This window comes from Mytilus californianus, unplaced genomic scaffold, assembly GCF_021869535.1.
Source record: "Mytilus californianus isolate M0D057914Y unplaced genomic scaffold, xbMytCali1.0.p SCAF_2, whole genome shotgun sequence".
NCBI classification, from domain to species: Eukaryota; Metazoa; Mollusca; class Bivalvia; order Mytilida; family Mytilidae; genus Mytilus; species Mytilus californianus.
In genome coordinates this window covers 115,372,584-115,397,132 of record NW_026262668.1, presented here as the reverse complement: position 1 = coordinate 115,397,132, position 24,549 = coordinate 115,372,584, and the positions used below count along the sequence as shown (strand labels likewise).

Sequence of the window (24,549 nt, the reverse complement as noted above, 5' to 3'; positions counted from 1 at the left end):
TTATTATTACCACTTTTGAAGAATGAACAAAAATGCAAGATTAATTATTGCGATTTCTGGAAAAGCTGCATACAGATACATGTATTAGAATGCAGGCTTTATTTATTATTGCGATACTCATCCAGTCGCATTATTCACATTATAAAAACCTCGCAATAATTTCTGAATTTACAGTAATTTTAGATTATACACCAAGCTTTATTATTGAGAAACCTGGGTCTTTGATTTTAGTCGTTCAGATAATTTTTTCTTATTTGTGATTATTTTTAGTTCCCAGTTCATATACCCTGAACAGGCCATACATGATAAATTATAAGCTTCTGAGGCAAACTTCATACATATTGTTAAGTGTTATTGATAGATGCAGTGATTTGTTTTGCTAAATATTATATCTGTTTGATATTTTAACAAGATCTGACTTATTCTGGTCACACAACTGCTGGAGTTTACAAATTATGATTTGGACCATGAATCAGAGGACTGTAAAATAGATCTTTCTTTGTTTAGTCTTATCGACACTGTTATTTGACTGAAATGCAAATGATTGTTTTTTATAGTACATTGTACCTGTTTAACCCACATTGTATACAGTAACAACTCCTTTGATTTATAAATTTATGAATAGTTGAATATTAATTTGTTTCCAATACAATGTATTGTCTAGTAATTGTTTAATATTATGTTAGATTTAAGACAATCAGAAAAGGAAAATATAATATGCATAAATAGAATGCGTGCTTTTTATTGGCATAATGAAGAGTCGTTAAAAAATAGTTAAATTTTAAACAAAGGTTTTTCATCAGCTTAAAAGATGGTTAGAAATAAACTTGGATATAAAATGCTCTCAGCATTACAGGTTTTTTTGGTGATTTAACAGAATAACAAAGGTTTCATATTTTTAAAACTTTCGTTTATTGATATTTTAGAAAATGCATGGTTCTGTTCTTTTTGCATTTTTTATATCCAGCAAATATAGAATGATTTATTTATTTTTCACTATTGTTTAGTTATGATTTTCTTTCCACAGATCACAAATGAAAAAATAAATTGGAAAGCGGAACCTCGAATTGGTTCTATGGACAATACTGGTTATGTGCCAGGTGGCGGTAATGTTCATGTATGATCATTATCACTTGAGTGTTTTCTTTATTAGCAGTTCAGTGTGCATTTAGAGTGTCAGTAGAAAGATCAAGATTTTTGCACTTTAATTCCAGTTTTTTTTAAACTGTGTTTTGAATTATTTTTTATTTTTTTTATAAAGCACAAAAATTTATATTTTGTATATGTTTCATATTTTCATCATTATTTTAGATTTTGATATTTATGAATACATTTTATTTCACATATTTATACATTAATTTTGTTAAAAATCAGTAAAGATTGACAATGATTAGATAAAACCATCTTTTTTCTTTTTTTATATTATTATTTTATTTTAGGGAAACAACAGAGGTTATTAAGATATACACTGAAATTTTAATTGATTTAAAAAAATGTAGTAAAAGGAAAATAAAAATAAGCAGGCAAACTGTCATTTCAGTTAAAGGCAAAATATGTAAAGGATTTTTCATTATGAAAGGATCAAATGGTTGTTGGGATTTAGTAAATACATGTATATGATAAAAGCAGTTTAAAAATTTGAATTTAGAGGTGCCAGCAATTATTTCCCTCATTTATTTTAATTTTTTATTTTAAAAAAGTTCTTTTTAAAAAAAGTTGAAAGACATTGAAAAGCGTATAATAGACTTAAGACCTGTTGTGAACCTCGAAATATCACATCTAAAGCAAATTTATTTAATAGATTATGAAAAATAGGGATTTTGAATAACATAAGTATATCATTTTCAAGAAAATGTCTGTTTTGTTTTGAAATAGATCCAATCAGAGAAATTAAAATGGAAAGCAGAACCTCAAGTTCATTCCTTGGAAAACACTGGTTATGTACCAGGTGGCGGTAATGTTCAAGTAAGGTCATGATCACCTTGGTGTTTAATGTAACAAAAAACATACCCACACATATAATGAACAGATAAAACACAGATTTTTAGAAAAAAAATAGTAATTTGTTTGAGTTTGAATGTTGTTTCATATTATACATATTCATGCTGTTCACAATGCAGCTTCATTTTGTTATGATATTTAATTATTTCCTGACATATCACAATGTTTGATGTTTTAACTAATACCATTTGTTTGGCTTGCCATAATTATATAATTTAATAAAATGATATCTAAAATATATTTAGTTAAGGATTTAGATTTAAGATTTTTGTTTAATATATTTAATGTTACTATTTTCAAAAATGATATTATAATTTTATAATTTTCTTTAAATAAGGAGTTTAACTTTAATTTTGAGTTGTGTCTGGATTTTGAATTAATTGCCATAGGTAGGGTGTACCTATGGCAATTAATTCAAAATCCAGACACAGTTGCCATTTGTTGCATCTACAAATTGTACAACTGGTGAGAAATATTAATAAATTGCTCTAGGAGAGTCACACCTAAGTCACCAAGGTTAGTAGTGCATGTGAAAAAATAAAGAACCACTAACAATCCTATTAGATTTGAATTCCAATTCATATTTACTTTAATTGTACAGCTGAATTTCTATATTTGAAAAATTAGGTACCCATTTTTGAGTTGCTTTATAACTGTCAAATTTAAGCTTGCATTCTATTCCTTTTAAAATATCCTCTATCTTTGTAAGAAACAGACCTCAACTTAATTAAAATCTGTAATATTCAGTAAAATATATGTTTAATAACAATATGCTGTCATAATGGGAAACAATCCAACATTATCCATCGTCCTTTTTGTTTGAAAGAGAGATTATCTTATCTTACCTCCCTTTGAAACTTCATGAACACATATTTTAGCTAGAAATAGATATACTGGGTATTTAAAATTTTTGATCAAATAAAACTTGTTAATTTGTTATGAAAAATTATATTTTGAAGGTCTTGAATAAGCTAAAAGTTTAAATTTGAAAATTGGATAGAAATTCAAAAATGATAATCTTACCCTTCATATGACATATTCACAATTGATATATTCTATATAGGGTATATATTGTTCAATTGTGTCTAGTGTAGTAGACATTTTACTGTGAAATTAAGCCTACATTAACTTTTAACTTCATTTAAAAGCATTTACAAGGTCATATGACAAGCTAATAGTGAGCACAGTGAAGATTTAACTGCACCATCAAAGGCCCAAATCACTTACAAAACCCTGACGGGAAATTAACCGATTATACTGTATATAGAAATTCAGCTCTACACTTTAAAATAAAGATGAAGTGGAATTCAAATCTAATAGGATTATTAAGTGTGGTTGATTTTTCACTACTTACATTGAAGTCATGGTTGTGTGCGCTCCTAGAGCTTTTTGTTCAAACTTTTGACTAGTTTGTATGCTTTATTTGATGAAATAAATTGCATTTGTGTCAGGATTTTAATGCATTGCAAACGGTGTAGTGAAACACTGAAAGTCAAGTTACAGAAATAAAATCTTCAATATTTGGTGCTTTGAAAAACAATTATTTAGATTATTTAATTTCACTTAGATTCATTTAAGATAAAAAAATTTCCATTAACAATAATTTAATATAAAGAATAAATAATTTTTTTCATTATTATATATATTTATTTTAACAGATACAGCATCATCCTATAAATTGGAATACCCATTCTAAAGTAGACTCATTAGAAAATGCACATTATTCCCCAGGAGGCGGTAATGTCAAAGTAGGAGGTTTATTTTACAGTAATCATATAATATTAAAAAGTACTTTGTTTTAAGTAAGGGTTTACAGAAAAATATTTTATTTGTTTTAAACTTATATAATTATAATAATATAATGATATGTAGTAAACTTTTACTGCAAATACTTTCTGTTGAAAAAAAGAAACAAGTAACACAGAAATTCCCTACAATCACACATACTCAAAAGAGGGAAAAAAGCAAAATTACATAATAAAGTGCAAAATATGAATGAAATAACAAATGTACATGCCCTTTTAAGAGCATATGATACTGTAACAGGGGCTGATAATAAAATATTAAATTGTCTATTAATTATTGAAGAAAAACACATTAAATTATCTTTCTTTTTATTTTTACTTTGAAAGTTGTATATAATTTTTTTTAAATTCTTAACAAACAAATTTTATATAGTTTTACTTCATACATGCAAAATCTGGCTGAAATATTTTTTTTTTAAAAAAGGGGGGGTTAAAAGGGATGTTTCTTCTATGAATATTAAAAAATAAACATTTAAATTGACTTTGTTTTAGGACACAATGAGTATTTCATGTAGATCTTTACTGTATCATATGCCCTCAACACCTTGATTGTAATGATTTAGAAAAAAAAGGTTAATTTTAATTACAAAAAATATCTTTCCCTTTGAAACTTACCTCTGTAGAATATAAATAACACTTTGACACATATTTTTTAAAATAAATATCACAAATGTTACTTTAATAAAATATTTATATTTGAAATTTTATAATTATCTCCCTTTAAATAAGACATTTACTGTATTATGGAATTTGTATTTAAATAGATTCATGAAGAGAAATTAACATGGAATGTACATTCTAAAGTGAACTCGTTAGAAAATGCTCAATACACAGCTAGGGGAGGGACACACAGATTTCCTTTTCCGGTATTTATTGTTTGAGGGTTGAGGAACAGTTGATGTGTCAGCACATATACGGATACATGATAGGAATGCACTTTGTTTTATTTAAAGGAGTAGAAGGTTTTGGAATAATATAATTGGTTTAATATAATGAAATAAAAAGTTTCAGAAAAAATCAAATCTGTTTAATGTAATAAATTATATTTTGAAAAAATTGAATCAGTTTACTTCAATGAACTATAATACGTTTTAGAAGCATTCAATCAGATATGGTACTTGTACACTAAGAAGATGGAAAAAAATAGATTTCTCTTTAATTTTCCTGAAAGAGAGTTACAAATATATATATAAACATGTATTAAAAGATTTATTATAAAAATTCAAATCACCATTATGAGGACTAAAATTTCAATATTTATATAAATTATATAGGGTTAATCCATACCTATGTAAATAAAACAAAAATATGTTGCGAAAAAATAAGATATATTCAAAGAAATTTTGTATTTTTGATAATATTAAATAAATTTTCTATGTTTACAGTCTTAAAAACATATGATAAAAATGAATAAACTACACAAAAAAGTAACCCAGTGAATGCTTAGTTGGTTGTGATTTAATAATGTCTATATTTGATGACTGTCAAAGTATTTTGATTTCCTGTAAGTCCAACATGATTTGTTGAGAAAGAAGACAAATACCTATTTTGCTTGATTGATTTTGTTTGGATTATGTTTGTTTGATTGTTTGTTTCAATAATTTTATTTTGTGTCTTTCTTTTTTTTTTTTAACATGAGATATAGTTTTTTATGCGTCACATAATGTTTAAACCTGGCTTAATTTTATGTATGCAAAAACAAGCTTTGAATGTTGTTTGTCAAATATATGCAAAGGTTGGCACATATTGAAACGTTTAAACCCGCTGCATTTGTTTGCACCCGTCCTAAGTCAGGAACCTGATGTTCAGTGGTTGTCGTTTGTTGATGTGGTTCATAAGTGTTTCTCGTTTCTCGTTTTTTTATAGATTAGACCGTTGGTTTTCCTGTTTGAATGATTTTACACAAGTCATTTTTGGGGCCCTTTACAGCTTGCTGTTCGGTGTGAGCCATGGCTCCGTGTTGAAGGCTGTACTTTGACCTATAATGGTTTACTTTTACAAATTGTGACTTGGATGGAGAGTTGTCTCATTGGCACTCATACCACATCTTCTTATATCTATTAACACACAGCTAACTGATATAACTATGGGCATCTGTTTTACCAAAACAAGAAATATCCATATTTTTTTATCTCTTTGAGTCTAATCGACATTTTTTCTATAAACTTCTTATACAGTTTTGATATTAATTATTTAAACATATTAGTTGTTTAAATACTTCCCAACACTCTTTTGTAATGATTGCTGGGGACAGATATATAATGCATTGCACAGCAGTTTATTTTTTCTTTTTCTGAATGGGGTTAGAAAAGAGGTTAAACTCCATTTTTTGGCTCCTGTAAGCTAGAAAATCCAATCCATGTTCCTTGTTTGTTATGCTTATACACTTAAAGTGACCTTCCCACTGCTTAAGCACCATGACCTTTTTGAAGCCTAAAAGAAATGAATAGTAACTCTTATGCTTAGATAAAGGGTAAGTGTTAGGCTCTATAAGCATATGAAATTATTAACCATATAAATGTGTTGACTAGATGAAAAAAGGCTCTATTTTTTAAAACAAAAGTTAACTTGGGCTTTCATATACCAGAAAAAGTTTGCCTAATATGTATGTTTTTTAGATCAACTGGCCACGTGAGCTTTTCTCATCACTCGCTGTCTGTCATTGTCGTAAGTTAACTTTTACAAAAATCTTCTCCTCTGAACCTACTGGACCAAATTTAACCAAACTTGGCCACAATCATCATATCTAGTTTAAAAATGTGTCCGAAGACCCGCCTGGCAACCAAGATGGCTGACATGGCTAAAAATAGAACATAGTGGTAAAATGCAAGTTTTGTCTATTATTTTGAAAACCGTTATAAATAGAGAGAATCTGACGGCAGCAAAAATGTTAAGAATGTTGACTTCTACCAATTGTTCATATACATCAAAACTGTCAGACGACTGCTTATAGAAGTTATTGCCCTTAAATTCAAATTTACGATTTTTTTCATTTTTGTCTATTATCTTGAAAACTATAATAGATAGAGAGAAACTTTATAAAATGCCAAATTGATCAGCAAGACAAGATCTATATATAAGTCTGCGTGGTTGAAATCTTCAATCAATTCCATACTAGAGATATTGCCCTTTGATAACGATTTTTTCCAATTTTTTGTGTTTTTGCCTTATATCTTAAAAATTATAAAAGATAGATAGAAACTTAATTGAGCAAAGAAGGTCAGCAGCACAAGATCTACAAAAAGACAATATTGGGGAATTCGTCTGATATCTCTTTATTGGAGTTATTGCCTTTTAATGATGATTTTTACAATTTGTTTTGCGTTTTGCCTTATATCATGTATATAATAAAAATTGAAATAGATAAATAGACACATTAAATCAAAAAAATGATCAGCAAGGCAAGATCTACTAACAAGTCAAATTTTGCTGATATAGTTAGTAGACTGTTGCTCTTTGTAGGAGTGATTGCCCTTAAATAAGGATTTTTTTTTTACCCTCTTTTGTTTTTTGAGCATAAACTAAAGAAGATAGAGAGAAACTAAACAGACTAAATGATCAGCAATACAAGATCAACAAAACAGAGATTTTTGTCATGAATTCTATTCTCGTCTACAATGTTGGAGAGTATCCTTTGTTGAATATTCACATAGACCAAGGTGCGCGACACAGGCTCTTTAGAGCCTCTAGTTTTATGTTTTTATATTTATTCACTTAAAAATTAAAATATCAATGTATATTTTTGAATAATTTGGTTCATTTTGATGAACCAGTTTTTATTGTGAAATCTTCTGTTCAACAATGGTTACCTTCTAAATACAGAAAACCCAGTTTGCTGTCAACTTGACAGTGCATTTCTTGTTTAAAATTTAATTCAGTGTTTCCAAACTTACATGCTGTTGATTTTAATTTGATTTATCTCCCTTGAACTGTCTTGGCCAATTAAGGTAATAAATTTATATATTCTGCTAACTATAAATATCCATGCAGGTGATGGGTGTGCTACTGCTAAGGTGTGTGTGTGTGTTTTGTATTCTATAAGATATAATTTAAATGTAAACCTATTTCATAGGTATTACCAAATATTTCATAAATTGATTTAACAGTATATGAGGATTTTCATTTGTGGGAAAACGACTCGCATTCTGTTAAAAATCTTTTGTGACTGTTTATAAATGATTTTGCTCTTTTGTACCATTGGTTTAAAACTGCAACTGATTTAATAACTGTTTAACAAGTCTTTGTTCAATTGCTGTAAAATTTTGTTCTTTAAACGTAATGTCAGTTGCATGTTATTGAGTTTCATTTTGAGATCATGCCTTTATTTATAATCAAGCATGTGATCATCTTCTTATTAGATTTCATAATCGTTTGTTTCCATTAATTTCAGATAAAAGACAAAAACAAGATTCAGGGGTATGCAGTAATATTAAATAGAATTCTCCTACATATAAACATTTGTCTTATTTTAGATTGAAAACAAGAAGTTAGACTTTAAAGATAAGGCACAGTCCAAAGTTGGTTCTAAAGATCATATGAATCACAAAGCTGGTGGCGGAGATAAAAAGGTACATATATAAATAGATATATTAAGTGCCAATCTGCCTAAGAATCTGGCAGTGGTGAAAACATGACAAACAAAAACTCTCAAGTTCAAAATGTATTATAGTGCATGAATATAGCATTCACTTCATTTTCCTGTTCTGGTATTTCAAGATAAAATTTGGTTAAAATGCACTAGAAATAAGCAATTAGGGAGAGATAACTCTGTAATTTCCTGTCATTCTAACCAAAATTATGTAGAGATTTCTCGAATTACCAGATATGTAGAAACAAAAGACCCACATTTTCTAACTCAGAATGAGGGTAACTTCAAAATAGAATTGTTAGGTCTGCGTTTTTTGTTGTTGTCATGTTTTGATATTCTTCTAAATTGCCTGATTCTTACAAAGACTGGCACTTAAACTGAAATAAATCAGATAAAAAAATGTATAGATAGAAAGAATATAGATATTATACTGAAGCACAATGAACAAGTATGTATATACAGTTATATGTATAGATAGAAAGGATATAGATATTATACTGAAGCACAATGAACAAGTATGTATATACAGTTATATGTATAGATAGAAAGAATATAGATATTATACTGAAGCACAATGACCAAGTATGTATATACAGTTATATGTATAGATAGAAAGGACATAGATATTATACTGAAGCACAATGAACAAGTATGTATATACAGTTATATGTATAGATAGAAAGATATAGATATTATACTGAAGCACAATGAACAAGTATGTATATACAGTTATATGTATAGATAGAAAGGATATAGATATTATACTGAAGCACAATGAACAAGTATGTATATACAGTTATATGTATAGATAGAAAGATATAGATATTATACTGAAGCACAATGAACAAGTATGTATATACCGTTATATGTATAGATAGAAAGGATATAGATATTATACTGAAGCACAATGAACAAGTATGTATATACAGTTATGTGTATAGATAGAAAGGACATAGATATTATACTGAAGCACAATGAACAAGTATGTATATACAGTTATATGTATAGATAGAAAGGATATAGATATTATACTGAAGCACAATGAACAAGTATGTATATACAGTTATATGTATAGATAGAAAGGATATAGATATTATACTGAAGCACAATGAACAAGTATGTATATACAGTTATATGTATAGATAGAAAGGATATAGATATTATACTGAAGCACAATGAACAAGTATGTATATACAGTTATATGTATAGATAGAAAGGACATAGGTATTATACTGAAGCACAATGAACAAGTATGTATATACAGTTATATGTATAGATAGAAAGGATATAGATGTTATACTGAAGCACAATGAACAAGTATGTATATACAGTTATATGTATAGATAGAAAGGACATAGATATTATACTGAAGCACAATGAACAAGTATGTATATACAGTTATATGTATAGATAGAAAGATATAGATATTACACTGAAGCACAATGAACAAGTATGTATATACAGTTATATGTATAGATAGAAAGGACATAGATATTATACTGAAGCACAATGAACAAGTATCTATATACAGTTATATGTATAGATAGAAAGATATAGATATTATACTGAAGCACAATGAACAAGTATGTATATACAGTTATATGTATAGATAGAAAGGACATAGATATTATACTGAAGCACAATGAACAAGTATGTATATACAGTTATATGTATAGATAGAAAGGATATAGATATTATACTGAAGCACAATGAACAACTATGTATATACAGTTATATGTATAGATAAAAAGGATATAGATATTATACTGAAGCACAATGAACAAGTATGTATATACAGTTATATGTATAGATAGAAAGGATATAGATATTATACTGAAGCACAATGAACAACTATGTATATACAGTTATATGTATAGATAAAAAGGATATAGATATTATACTGAAGCACAATGAACAAGTATGTATATACAGTTATATGTATAGATAGAAAGGATATAGATATTATACTGAAGCACAATGAACAAGTATGTATATACAGTTATATGTATAGATAGAAAGGATATAGATATTATACTGAAGCACAATGAACAAGTATGTATATACAGTTATATGTATAGATAGAAAGGATATAGATATTATACTGAAGCACAATGAACAAGTATGTATATACAGTTATATGTATAGATAGAAAGGATATAGATATTATACTGAAGCACAATGAACAAGTATGTATATACAGTTATATGTATAGATAGAAAGGACATAGATATTATACTGAAGCACAATGAACAAGTATGTATATACAGTTATATGTATAGATAGAAAGATATAGATATTATACTGAAGCACAATGAACAAGTATGTATATACAATTATATGTATAGATAGAAAGGACATAGATATTATACTGAAGCACAATGAACAAGTATGTATATACAGTTATATGTATAGATAGAAAGGACATAGATATTATACTGAAGCACAATGAACAAGTATGTATATACAGTTATATGTATAGATAGAAAGGACATAGATATTATACTGAAGCACAATGAACAAGTATGTATATACAGTTATATGTATTGATAGAAAGATATAGATATTATACTGAAGCACAATGAACAAGTATGTATATACAATTATATGTATAGATAGAAAGGACATAGATATTAAACTGAAGCACAATGAACAAGTATGTATATACAGTTATATGTATAGATAGAAAGGACATAAATATTATACTGAAGCACAATGAACAAGTATGTATATACAGTTATATGTATAGATAGAAAGATATAGATATTATACTGAAGCACAATGAACAAGTATGTATATACAGTTATATGTATAGATAGAAAGGATATAGATATTATACTGAAGCACAATGAACAAGTATGTATATACAATTATATGTATAGATAGAAAGGATATAGATATTGTACTGAAGCACAATGAACAAGTATGTATATACAGTTATATGTATAGATAGAAAGATATAGATATTATACTGAAGCACAATGAACAAGTATGTATATACAGTTATATGTATAGATAGAAAGGATATAGATATTATACTGAAGCACAATGAACAAGTATGTATATACAGTTATATGTATAGATAGAAAGATATAGATATTATACTGAAGCACAATGAACAAGTATGTATATACAATTATATGTATAGATAGAAAGGACATAGATATTATACTGAAGCACAATGAACAACTATGTATATACAGTTAGGTTTAGTTCTAACCTCTCTTTAAATCTGTCAGGAACTGACTTCAAAGGCATCTCTAACGGAAAGGATTTAATTTTCGTCTGAAAAACCCTATATAGAATTACTTCCATTTTTGTTTTTAAAAGAGGAGGTAGATACCAAATGGGCATTCAATCCTCGTAGAATCTTACAACGCCATGGCAAATACAACAAACATGTCCACACAATATAGAAAACTAAAGACTGAGTAATACAAACCCCACCTAAAACTAGGGGTGATCTCAAGTAATCTTAAGAATATTCATCTTACAGATCTCTGAATGTAGTCTCGAAATTTGCCGGAATATTTCAAAATTGTAGTTTTGAGATTCTTTTTAAAAACAACCCATTATATATCTAGAACCTTAAAGCTTACACATGGAACTCTGATGCAGTGAATTTTAGTAAGAATTTTGAAAATGGCCATTGTATGAATATAATTCCGGGGAAATTTATCTTTCTCTTTAGACTGACTTGAGAAAAAAGAAACCAGTTGCTACTTTGATTCTAATTTGGCCTCTGTTTTAGAGTAGACATTTATTTTTTGAAGAAGGCAAGGTTTTTTTTAAAAGAAGACCACCAAAATAAATCCCAAAAGTCTTGTTTAAGTAGGTTTAATTTAAGAATTGAATGCTTCTTTTTGTAAATTTATTGGGGTGTAAAAGCATTGACCGAAGTACATTTTGTATGAAGCGCGGAAGGGCTTCATTCTAAAAATGTGCGCACAGTCAACGCTTTTACAACCTTATAAAATTACTAAAAGAAGCATTCAATACTTATAATTACATTTTTATGCTAGGACCATGAAATATGATTTCTATCAAGTTTCTCTTTTATATACCTGTGCACTTTATTGTGGAAGCTCGTGTCATCATGAAAGTTACATTTCATTTTGAAATCATAATAACGTATTATAATGAAACATACATGTACTTTTATAAATTGTAACTTGGATACAGAGTTGTCTCATTGGCACTCATACCACATCTTCCTATATCTATGTAATGTAATTATTAGTTGCATGATAAGTAAGTTCACCACTTGTGAATTTTTATAACCAAACAGTTGGACTAGTGAGTTTTGACATTTATGGCATGATTATTCATGTCTCATGGCTAGCATCTGCATTTCATTTGAAATGGTATATTATTTTTGGGAGGATGACTTTTACTTAAAATAATTACTTTTCATTTTACTTAGGTGCTTCTTTTACATTCTTGGGAATCGCTTTCAAATTTGAATGAAAATTTGAATAGTGCTTTAATCATGAATTGTTTGCAAAATCTTACATAAATTTGTGTCATTGTCCATTTACATGACCTTTATTGGCATTTTTTCTGGGCAGATTTCCGCTGTATGTTGTATGTACATTTTATTATTGGACTGATCAACTTTATAAGAGTGTGGGTAATGAATGTTAATAAAAGTAGTAAAATATGCCAGGAACCTCATCAGTTGTTGTTTTTAGTTATTTCTTAAATCCTTCAGGGAATGGTATAATCTTATATTGATGGCAGATCTTTCAAAGTCTCTGTTAAATATGTTCATAATTTTTCTTGACTCCTAATGATATAGAGCTTGAAATATTGAATAGACACTTATGTATAGTTAAAGACCATTTGTTGACCTTTAGATGCCTTTTAGTTTTTGTGTGTCAATCAGTTGCAGTCTCATTGAAATATACATGCTTAATCCTTCATCATTTTAAAAAATGTTTGCTTATAGATAGAATCACAGAAATTGATGTTTAAAGAGAAAGCACAGTCTAAAGTTGGTTCTAAAGACAATATTGACCATAAACCTTTAGGAGGAGATAAAAAGGTAAGATAGGAAACTAAGGCATATGATGTTATATAAGACAATAGATTATGGCTTGTGGAGATAAGTAAGACAGAATACCATTGCACATGAAGTTTGGTAAGACAGGAAACAATAGTGTTTGAAGATAAGAAGGACAGCATACCTTGTTGTGTGAAGGGAGACAAGGAAAAAGACCATGGTGTGTAGGTAAGTAAGACAGAAGACCATGGTTGGTGAAAGTAAGTAAGACAGAAGACCATGGTTGGTGAAGGTAAGTAAGACAGAAGACCATGGTGTGTGCATTAGGAATATAGGTACAACAAATTTAGAATGGACTAAGGAAACTGAATATTTGTGCAATAAAATATACTATGGACAATACATTTGGTCACACATGCTTGTACCATAAAATTGCATAGGTTTGCTTAGGTACATTTTGTGGAATCTGTATCACAAAATTGGCATAGTATAAGTTGTCATATTGGTATCACAAAATTGGCATAGTATAAGTTGTCATATTGGTATCACAAAATTGGCATAGTATAAGTTTTCATATTGGTACCACAAAATTGGCATAGTATAAGTTGTCATATTGGTATCACAAAATTGGCATAGTATAAGTTGTCATATTGGTATCACAAAATTGGCATAGTATAAGTTTTCATATTGGTATCACAAAATTGGCATAGTATAAGTTTTCATATTGGTATCACAAAATTGGCATAGTATAAGTTTTCATATTGGTATCACAAAATTGGCATAGTATAAGTTTTCATATTGGTATCACAAAATTGGCATAGTATAAGTTGTCATATTGGTATCACAAAATTGGCATAGTATAAGTTGTCATATTGGTAAAAATTTCAGACCCTAAAGTACCTTTTTAGCTCACCTGGCCATGTGAGCCATTGTCATCATTTGGCGTCTGCCATTGACTTCCAAAATCATCTCCTCTGAAACAACTAGACCAATTTCAACCAAACTTGACCTGAAAAATGCCTAGGGTATCTAGTATAAAGTTTGTGTTTTTATGCCCCCGCCACAGCAGAGGGGTCATTAAGTGTTACCCTTGTGCGTCTGTCCGTTCGTACATCCCGAAATTGGTTTCCGTTCTCTTACTTTAGTTTGCCTCACCAAATGTTATTAAACTTAAACACAATGCTTATTACCACGAAACACAGATCAACTATGAATTTGGGTGGTTTATTTTTAACGCTCTAGAGTTATGCCCTTTATAAATGGAAAAATTTTTCATACTCAAACTTAAGTTTGCCTCAACCAAATGTTATGAAACTTATACACAATGCTTATTGCCACAAAACTCAAGATCAAGTTCTAATTTGGGTGGCGTCACTTATACCGTTCTTCAGTTACGTCCTTTTATAAATGTTATATGCATGCAGGGGCATCATTTGTGTTGCATGGACACATTCTCCATTTATTTGTTCAACATGAACAAATAAATTCTGTTAGTTGATGATCTCAAAGAATATTGTGTAAAATTAGCACATGAAGTAAAGATATCTCTTAAAATGGATTTGCATTATAACAGCAAAATTTATCAGTAATACAAAATATATTTTTGATAGGTGAGAGATTTAGGCTCAAAGAGGCCTCTAGTTTCAAAAAGTTCAAGGTTCAAATATTGTACACTAAATTGCAAGAATAACCCAGGAGAAATATATTATGTAATTTTGTATTTCTAAAATATAAAGAACAAATGCAATGGCTGAAATTTCTTTTCAAGTGTGTTATAGATAGGGCCTACATATTTATTTGTTCATCTGTCTCATTTAAAGAGTGGTGTGTTTCATCAGTAATTGAATTGTCATCACATTTTGTTGAACCTTATAACATTTGAGAATGTGTGTAAGTGATTTTGATTATTCGTTGCTATATACATTATTAAGTTTTACTGTCTAAATGACTTGACAAAATAGTAAATTCAATATCTGAATTGATACTGCACTTGAATCTTCAATAAAATTCAAATTGGGTATACACAGAAGTTTAAAAGCATTTAATTTCAGCCTTGACAACTATATCAGTACATGTATAAGGTTTTAAATTAGCAAGAATTTATGGGGTTGGTTCAACCCTGCAGGTCACAGTGCTGAGATCTTCTTCTATGTTTCCTTTCACACTTACCTATTCTATAGAATAAACCTGTGAAAATTGATCTGTTATTTTGTGTATTCAAAATTTATTGTGCAGAAAAAAGAATTTATTTAACAATGCTTTCATGAAGTCTGGTTGAACTTAATTGTAGTTAAATGTAAATCAATACTGTTAAAAGAACCAAGAAATGTCACGAAGACCTATGGGGTTATGAGTGAGCATTCTAATCTTGTGAACTGTGACAGAGAATTATTTCACTTAAAAAAATAAAAAAATATAAATTTAAAGAGAAAGTGACACAGAATTTCATTTTTAGATTATTTCAGTTTGTTTACAGATGGCTATCAGATTATTCTCTCCATTTGGTATGGAGAATTGAGCCATGGTTAAGTTTACCTGATGAAAACCTTATTTTTCCTCAATTCTTTAACAACAACAAAATTCAAAACTAAAAAGTATATTCAAAGGGTGCATCCTAATGTTAAAAAATGGGTTGGCCCTAAGTATGTGACTTTTATAGATAATTGTTAGTTGTAGTAAAGAAACAAACGTGGTATCTTAGTGAAGTCAATAGTACCAACGACAAAGTCAATGAAAAGTATGACATCATTCTTTTAGAATAAATTAGAATATTGTTAAAGTAGAGCAAAAAATCTGAGTGAACATATATTGAAACTGATTTTAATATTTATACATTGATAACATTATTGACAGATTGTTTTCCTCTGTGATATAGATTTACAAACAATGATCAATGGAGTGTATGCTGTTAGAGATCAGTTTATAGCTGGTGTTTGTTGACATAGATCTGTTGTTAGGATTTCTATCAAACTTGGCAGGAGAAATCTGTCATTAAATAGAAAATAATTGCATGTAATGCTAATAGACATATTATTAATTTATATTGAACATAATGACATTGAGGATGATATGGTGTGTTTTATGTTTTTGTCAAATATCAGTATTTTGGTTCTTTTGTAATACATTTAAATTTGAGAGCAAGGTATGGGGTGGTTAAATATGCACATGTCAAGAGCCTCTGGCCTTTGTTAGTCTTGTATGTTTTTTTAATTTTAGTTCATTTATATGTTTTGGAGTTTAGTGTGACGTCCATTTTCACTGAACTAGTACACATTTTTGTTTAGTGGCCAGCTGAAGCCCGCCTCCAGGTGCAGGATTTTCTTGCTGTGTTGAAGACTTGATGTATTTTACTATTTTGCAATTTTAGGGACTAATTAATGGCTATTATCATACCTCCTTCTTGGATGTCCTTAGGAAGATTATTGTTGGAAATAGAAGGTGTTTAATGGATACAATAATTTGAACATTATGTTAGAACTTTACTTTATTATTCATTTTTAAGTTTGGAATATGGATATGAAAATGTTGTGAATAATATTTCACACATACCTATAATGTTTGCTGCTGAGAAATAAATGGTTTTGGATGAACAGCTTGAAATATCTGCATGAAAACTACTTGAAATTAAAATAGTCCTGTGTATTACATAGCTTCGTGATAAAAATTTCCATAAATTTGAAAATCTTATCAAAAATTAATTTAACTGTCAAAATTAAGTTGAGTGTTACAATATGTTTGGCTAAATTTGAATATTTCTCATGGACAGGGCTTTGAATATAGTAAATGAGCAATAAGTTTATTATATTCTGACGATAGTTTTAAATAAAATCACATTCATTGCAAAATATTTAAAATTTCCTAACTTTAAATGTTTATCCCAAAATGTCAGCATAGGTGTATCAGAAACAATTTAAACACCTATGACAGCTTCTCAATTAATAGATATATATAATTTTGTTACATCTTGTGATACGTTTATTTGGCAATCGCCATGGCAGTCAGCAGGGTTTAAGAACATCAGTTGTTCGACCTGTTAGTCAAATGCATTTTGTTAAAATATACTTTTTCACTTTTTTGGTCTTTTGGAAAATGTTGTTTGTGCTGTATTTAAACCCCTCTACCAAATAATTTGTTTTGCATGCACTTGTATAAAAATTGCGGTTTTTATCCAATGCAATCATAGGTTTGAACGTTGTTTTCAATTTAGACTTGTTTATATATATATATATGTATATTGAAGCTGGTTATTATAGGAGGATGAAAGTAGTATATGGTAAATATTGGAAATTAGAAAATAACTGTCACTTAGTTTAAAAAAAAATGACCAAATGTAGGATAAGAACCTGCTTGTTGAATAACATGTGTGTGGTTTCCATGCAACCTATTTGAATGACCATTATCCTGAATGTTTTAATTCATTTTAATGATATAGGAAAGTTTAAAGTACTTGTATAAGTAGTCAGTGATTTGGAATAAAGTGACAATTTTGTCTTTTGAAGGGTGTATACATGTATGATAAGTTTGTATTGACTCGATGTGAATGAACCTGGGTGATGAATTGATGTGAAGGAGATTTATAATCTATAGAAAGAGATGAATTATAACTACAGGATATGTGGTTAATACATAAATTAAATGCATAATTACTTATATTATACATATATATCAGTAAATTTTGTACAGCAGAAATTAATGATGTGTTAACCAATTTTCCTGTTAGTGATCCATTGAATAAGTTTGTTAGGTGTTGAAATCATAAAACTCACATGAAACAGGTAATTTTTACATGAGCTACAAAGGAACAATTTCATTTCAACATCTCAATTTTTATGCCCCCCGCCATATCGGAGGGGGCATTAAGTTTACCTTTGTCCGTCTGTCCGTCTGTCCATCCGTAAGTCCCAAAATTGGTTTCCGTTCTCTAACTTCAGTTTGCCTCTTCCAAATGTTATGAAACTTATACACAATGCTTATTACCACAAAACACAGATCAAATTTGAATTTTGATGGCGTCACTTTTACTGTTCTTGAGTTGTGCCCCTTTACAAATGGAAAAATAGCTGAATTTTTCGTTTCCGTTCTCTAACTAAAGTTTACCTCAACTAAATGTTATGAAACTTATAAACAATGCTTATTACCACAAAACTCAGATCAAGTACAAATTTGAGTAGCGTCACTTTTACAGTTCTTGAGTTGTGTCCCTTTATAACGTTATATGCAAGCGGGGGCATCATTTGTGTCCCATGGACACATTCCCCATTTATTTTAATTAAAGCAAGATAGAATATAGATGAACTAACCTCATACAAAAATTTTGTCAAGATGTTCCAGTGAAAATGAGTAAAATTCTGTTTTTCATAAATTTGTAATAATTTTCATAATCAATTTGCAAATTCAAAGGATTGTTTCTGACTCTGTCAATGATGAATATTGGAAGAGATTCTAGCAAAAACTAGCAAGTTTAGAAAATACCTTGAAGTTAAATACATTTGCTTTTCCTGACAGTTACATTGGGTGTGATCTTTTAAGAATATATATAATTTAAAGCCTGACTGGTCAAGTGGCTATAAAGGTAGAACAATATACAACCTTTTCAAGTCTATGAAAAAACAATTATGAATAACTTATATAAGAAATTAGACCATTTAAATTGCAAACATTTCTTGACCTATATTCTTTGTGCTTATTGTGAATGTTGGCTGAAATGCATCCATCCCGCGTCCCTTTTCTCTCATTTATAATAAAAGTAAGATGTGCTTGATTATAGATTGATAAATGCATTGCAGTGTGGCCTGGGGACGATCAGTCTTGCAATACTTCTGTGAAGGCCTTTTTCACTGATAGAGTTATTACTATACTAAGCCTCCAAAACATTAACTATGAAACTCAATAGGCTAACTGTCAATGTAAATTGTGATAATGTTTAATCAATGTAAATTGTGATAATGTTTAACCAATGTAAATTGTGATAATGTTTAATCAATGTAAATTGTGATAATGTTTAATCAATGTAAATTGTGATAATGTTTAATCAATGTAAATTGTGATAATGTTTTATATGTAAATTGTGATAATGTTTAATCAATGTAAATTGTGATAATGTTTAAACAAAAGTGAAGGTCAAAGAGCATTTGGATGCTTAAATCTTTTTACAGTATGCATTGAAAATTTTTAATGAGTTGGTTGGACATTGAAGATTGCTTTTGATTTTAGAAGCCATTGATTATAAGATAACAGGTACTAGAGCTTTTAAACTGTCCATGTAAATTGTAATGATAGTTATTTTGTTTAACAAAAAGTGAAGGTCAAAGAAGCCTTTTGATGCTTAAATCTGTGTCCTGAATTTTAACATAGGACATTTTGGTACATGTTAAGTACATTTTCATTGAGTTAGTGTCATCATTACATCCTATTGATCTCATGGGTCTGAAAGTAAAGCAAATAAACACCAAGACAGATACTGGTAATTGACTTCAGGACCTTTTCCATATTGATGAGAATGTCAGGATACCTAGATAAAGGATATGGGTTAGTCTCTCAAATTATAATCTACAATTGTGCCAACCCTGATGCTACTGTACAAGTGTGCAAACCCTAATGTTATTGTACAATTGTGCCAACCCTAAAGTTATTGTACAATTGTGCCAACCCTAATGTTATTGTACTCTTGTGCTGACCCTAGTGTTATTATACAATTGTGCCAACCCGAATGTTATTGTACACTTGTGCCAACCCTAGTGACATTGTACAATTGTGCTAACCTTCATGCCTTTTTACAATTGTGCCAACCCTAATGCCAATGTACAATTTGGCCAATCCTAATGCTATTGTACAAATTGGCCAACCCTAATGCCATTGAACAACTGTTCTAACCCTAATGTCATTGTACAAGTGTGCCAACCCTAATGCTGTTGACAGTTGTACCAACCTGTATGTCATTGTACAATTGTTCCAGTCCTAATGTTATTGTACACTTGTGCCAACCCTAGTGTTATTGTACAATTGTGCCAACACTAATGATACTGTACAATTATGCCAACCCTAATGTTATTGTACAATTGTGCCAACCCTAATGCCTTTGTGCAATTGTGCCAACCCAAATGTCAATGTACAATTTGGCCAATCCTAATGCTATTATACAACTGGCCGACCCTAATGCCATAGAACAACTGTTCTAACCTTAATGTCATTGTACACTTGTGCCAATCCTAATGCCAATGTACAATTGTGCCAATCCTAATGTCATTGTACAAGTGTGCCAACCCTGATGCCATAACACAATTGTACCAACCCTAATACCATTGTACAACTTGGTCAACCATTATGTCATTGTACATTCAAACCAATCTTAATGTCATTGTACAATTCTGCCAATCCTAATGCCACAGTACAATTATGCCAACCCTAATGCCATTGTATAACTTGGTCAACTCTTATGTCATTGTACATTCAAACCAATCTTAATGTCATTGTACAATTGTGCCAACCCTAATGTCATAGTACAATTGTGCCAATCCTAATGCCATTGTACATTTGTACCAATCCTAAAGCCATTGTACAATTGTGCCAACCATAATGTCATACTACAATCATGCCAACCCTAATGCCATTGTACCATTGTGCCGACCTTGTGCCATTGAACAACTGTGCCAACCCTAATGTCATAGTACAATTGTGCCAACCCTAATGCCATTGTACAATTGTGCCAACCAAAATGCCATAGTACAACTAGGCCAACCCTTATGTTATTGTACATTTAAGCCAATATTAATGTCATTGTACAATTGTGCCAATCTTAATGTCATTGTATAATTGTGCCAACCCTAATGACATTGAACAATTGTGCATACCCTTATGACATAGAACAATTGTGCCAACCCTTATGTCATTGTACAATTGTGCCGACCCAAATGTCATTGTACAACTTGGCCAACCCTTATGTCATTGTACATTTAAGCCAATCTTAATGTCATTGTACTATTGTGCCAATCCTAATGTAATGGTACAATTGTGCCAACCCTAATGCCATAGTACAATTGTGTGCCAACCCTAATGCCATTGTACAACTATGCCAACCCTAATGTCATTGTACAATTGTGCCATCCCTAATGTCATTGTACAATTAATCCAATCTTAATGTCATTGTACAATTGTGCCAATCCTAATGTCATTGTACAATTGTGTCCGCCTAAATGCCATAGTACAATTGTGCCAACCTAATGCCATAGTACAATTGTTCCAACCCTAATGCCATAGTACAATTGTGCATACCCTTATGCCATAGTACATTTGTACCAACGTCATTGTAACAAACACACTGTGATGAAGTTGGGTCAAATATACTGTAAATTCAGAAATTATTGCGATGTTTTTATTATTGCGAAAAATGCGACAGGGTTATAATCGCAATAATTTAAACTCGCATTTTTAAATGTTTTTTATATGAATTAAACAGGATTTTTCTCAATATCGCAAAAATTAAATTCGCATTTTAGTCTAAAATGACAAATTCGCAATAATAAATGCACGCAATAATTTCTGAATTTACAATATTATTATTGTTGTAGTGTTTTATATATATTGTAAATAAGATAGTAGTTTCTCAACAGGTCACCAGTCCCAGACAGGTGATCTATGTAATCTCATGTTAGGGTCTAGTTTATGTATAATATTCTTTGATGAATGTAACATGCAAAAATATAATATTACATGATTTGTTGTCTAAAGAGCTGATTATTGATTGTGAATTATGAAAATAACTTTCTACATATGGTAAATTTAATAAATATAATAATTTGAATATAATAAAAAGAGAAATAATCAATAGAATTTTATTTGATTAACTTTGTAGAGTTTTACTGTCAATTTATGAGTGAGGGTCAGTTTGGGAAACTGTTGCCATAAAGTGAACAAATATTTCGTAAAGGATTTTCATACAATAATGTACTTCAGTGAAAAAATTATAATTCAGTGTTTTTTTTTTAAATGAATCCAGCAAGAATTTAAACAAGAATATATATCCCTTGTTAAAATTCTTGCAAAGATATTTGATCATTCAAAACTGTTAGGGAAACAAATCTACAACACAAAGATTTTCTATCAGAACCAAGTTGGTCTCTAACATTCCATTGTAAACACTTTTTATCAAAATCATAGAAAGGACCAAAGTTCTGTGTTAAATCCATAAAGAAAGACTGTGAATTTGTTTTTTCTATGTTTTGATGACCCCCCTAAACAAATCATCATTAAAATATTTATTGATAATTGGTCATTGTACATTGCTAAACTGGTGTATGTATACAGACCTTGTCAATGCAGTTAAACATTACTACAACAGAAGGGGTTTGTAGTCTTGTAAATCAATTGAAAAAGTTTGTAGGTCTGACCACTGTTGCCTTTATTGTAAAGATATAGACTTTGTCACTTTTATGCATGAATATTTTTATATTAAACATTAGTTTTGACATCAAAAAGTTGAGATATATAAAGATAATACTGTGGATTCATTTATTTTCATAGGTACTCATTTTGTGGATTGAGGAAAATCTGTATTTTCTTGGATACTTGATTTTGTGGTTTTTACAAATTAGCCCATACAAGATTTGTATTTTGTTGAGTATAGTAACCTTATATACCCATGATATCTATGAAAATAATCACCCAAGGAATATTAATGATTCCATATTAGCTTTGAAAATGCTTCAATACTGAGGATCAAATATTGACCTCAGACTAACTGTCCTTTGTGAAAAATCTGGCTGTAATCCAGGTATCTTAGAAAAGATGATGATGACTGAAATAAGTGGTGATAGATCTAGGCACTGGAATAAGTAAAACAGTGAATAGTTCAAAAACAGATATAAAAGAATTTCCTTAATGTATATCTTAGTATTGTAGGTAATCAACTTATTGAAATGAGATTTGGTGATTATGTGTAGGTTGCACTTTGTAAATACATCTGTTTCACAAGCCACGCCTCTTTTAGGGAGATATATAATATTCCTTGATATGTTAATTTGTTAACATACTGGTTCCCAGATATGATCTCTGTGTTTCATCTCATAGAGACATAACTTGAGAATGTTACCAGTATAGAAAAAATGGTAGCGCCTAAAATTTAATTCTTAGGAGGTCCAAAAGTGGAGGTAGGGGATAGAATAGCATTTTAATATAAGTTTAAACTCTTAGAAGTTCAGGACATAGAAATGGTGAAAATATGCTGCACAGCCCTATATTTTGACCTTTGAATAAAATAGTAGAGCATATCAACTTTCCATTCTGGGATATAATTTTTCATGAAACTTCGTAGTAAAAGTGGCACAGTTTTAGCCGCAAAGGGAGTTCCTATGGGAAATTGCATTGTCTATATTTACAGAATTGCAACCTAAATATATAGGGTGAAAAAAGAGAACATGTAGAATTTCACCAAATCTGGTTTATCTCAGAGATTTAAATGAAATTAACTCAAATACAAAGTTTTATGAATATTTCATGAAGATTGAGAAAATCCTGTGCCTTAACTATGATGACTCAGCATAAATTCACAGTTTACAGTATGCATAGTTTTAAAGGCCTGAATTCAAAATAAATTCTTAATGTATGCATATTTGTAATTTGAATTGTTTAGAAGTGCTTATATTTACTCTTCACAGTCATTGAAACTCATAGATCCTTCCGGAATATTGTTTTTGGGGTGTTTTTGTTCTGTCGATCACCCAAAAGTAAGCTGTAACACCTGAATGTGCTTTTTTTGTGACCGCGGCATACAAAAATACCTCAATAAAACTAACAATAGTGTGTTCTATCCTAAATATGTATTGAATATTCCATATTCACAGAAAAAGCAGAATAATTTATCAAATGTGAGGCCCCAGTGGCAAAAAAAACAGAAAAATGCCTTCCCCCTGGGTCACAAAACAGATAATTTAACCTGTAAATGCTATGATTTTATTATTTTAAAGGTCTTTTGTATAGAAAACAATAACTGTACTTTGAAATTATGCAAAAAACAGATGATAGCAGTCAGTTCTATAAAACTTTTAGTGAAGTCATACATAAGACTGGTAACTTCATACATACAACTTTTGAAAATATGGCTTTGTTCATATATTAGCTAAATTATGTTAGATATATGGTTAGAGATGATATTGTTGTGA

At 29.6% G+C, this 24,549-nt stretch overlaps 1 protein-coding gene across 6 annotated transcripts in view; it reads left to right on the top strand.

The window, feature by feature from the left end:
- The window catches only part of LOC127730812 (microtubule-associated protein 2-like), a 132,868-nt gene that overhangs the window by 78,536 nt on the left and 29,783 nt on the right, over nucleotides 1-24,549 (top strand). For 3 of the 6 annotated variants that reach the window (XM_052239400.1, XM_052239399.1, XM_052239398.1), the window contains 2 exons: nucleotides 8,279-8,374; nucleotides 13,340-13,435. In XM_052239400.1, the coding sequence (XP_052095360.1) occupies nucleotides 8,279-8,374; nucleotides 13,340-13,435 (192 nt within the window). Of the gene's footprint in view, nucleotides 1-1,027; nucleotides 1,118-1,875; nucleotides 1,966-3,659; nucleotides 3,750-4,570; nucleotides 4,673-8,278; nucleotides 8,375-13,339; nucleotides 13,436-24,549 lie in introns of all 6 variants that reach the window. The other 3 variants (XM_052239395.1, XM_052239396.1, XM_052239397.1) reach the window with 2 other exon arrangements.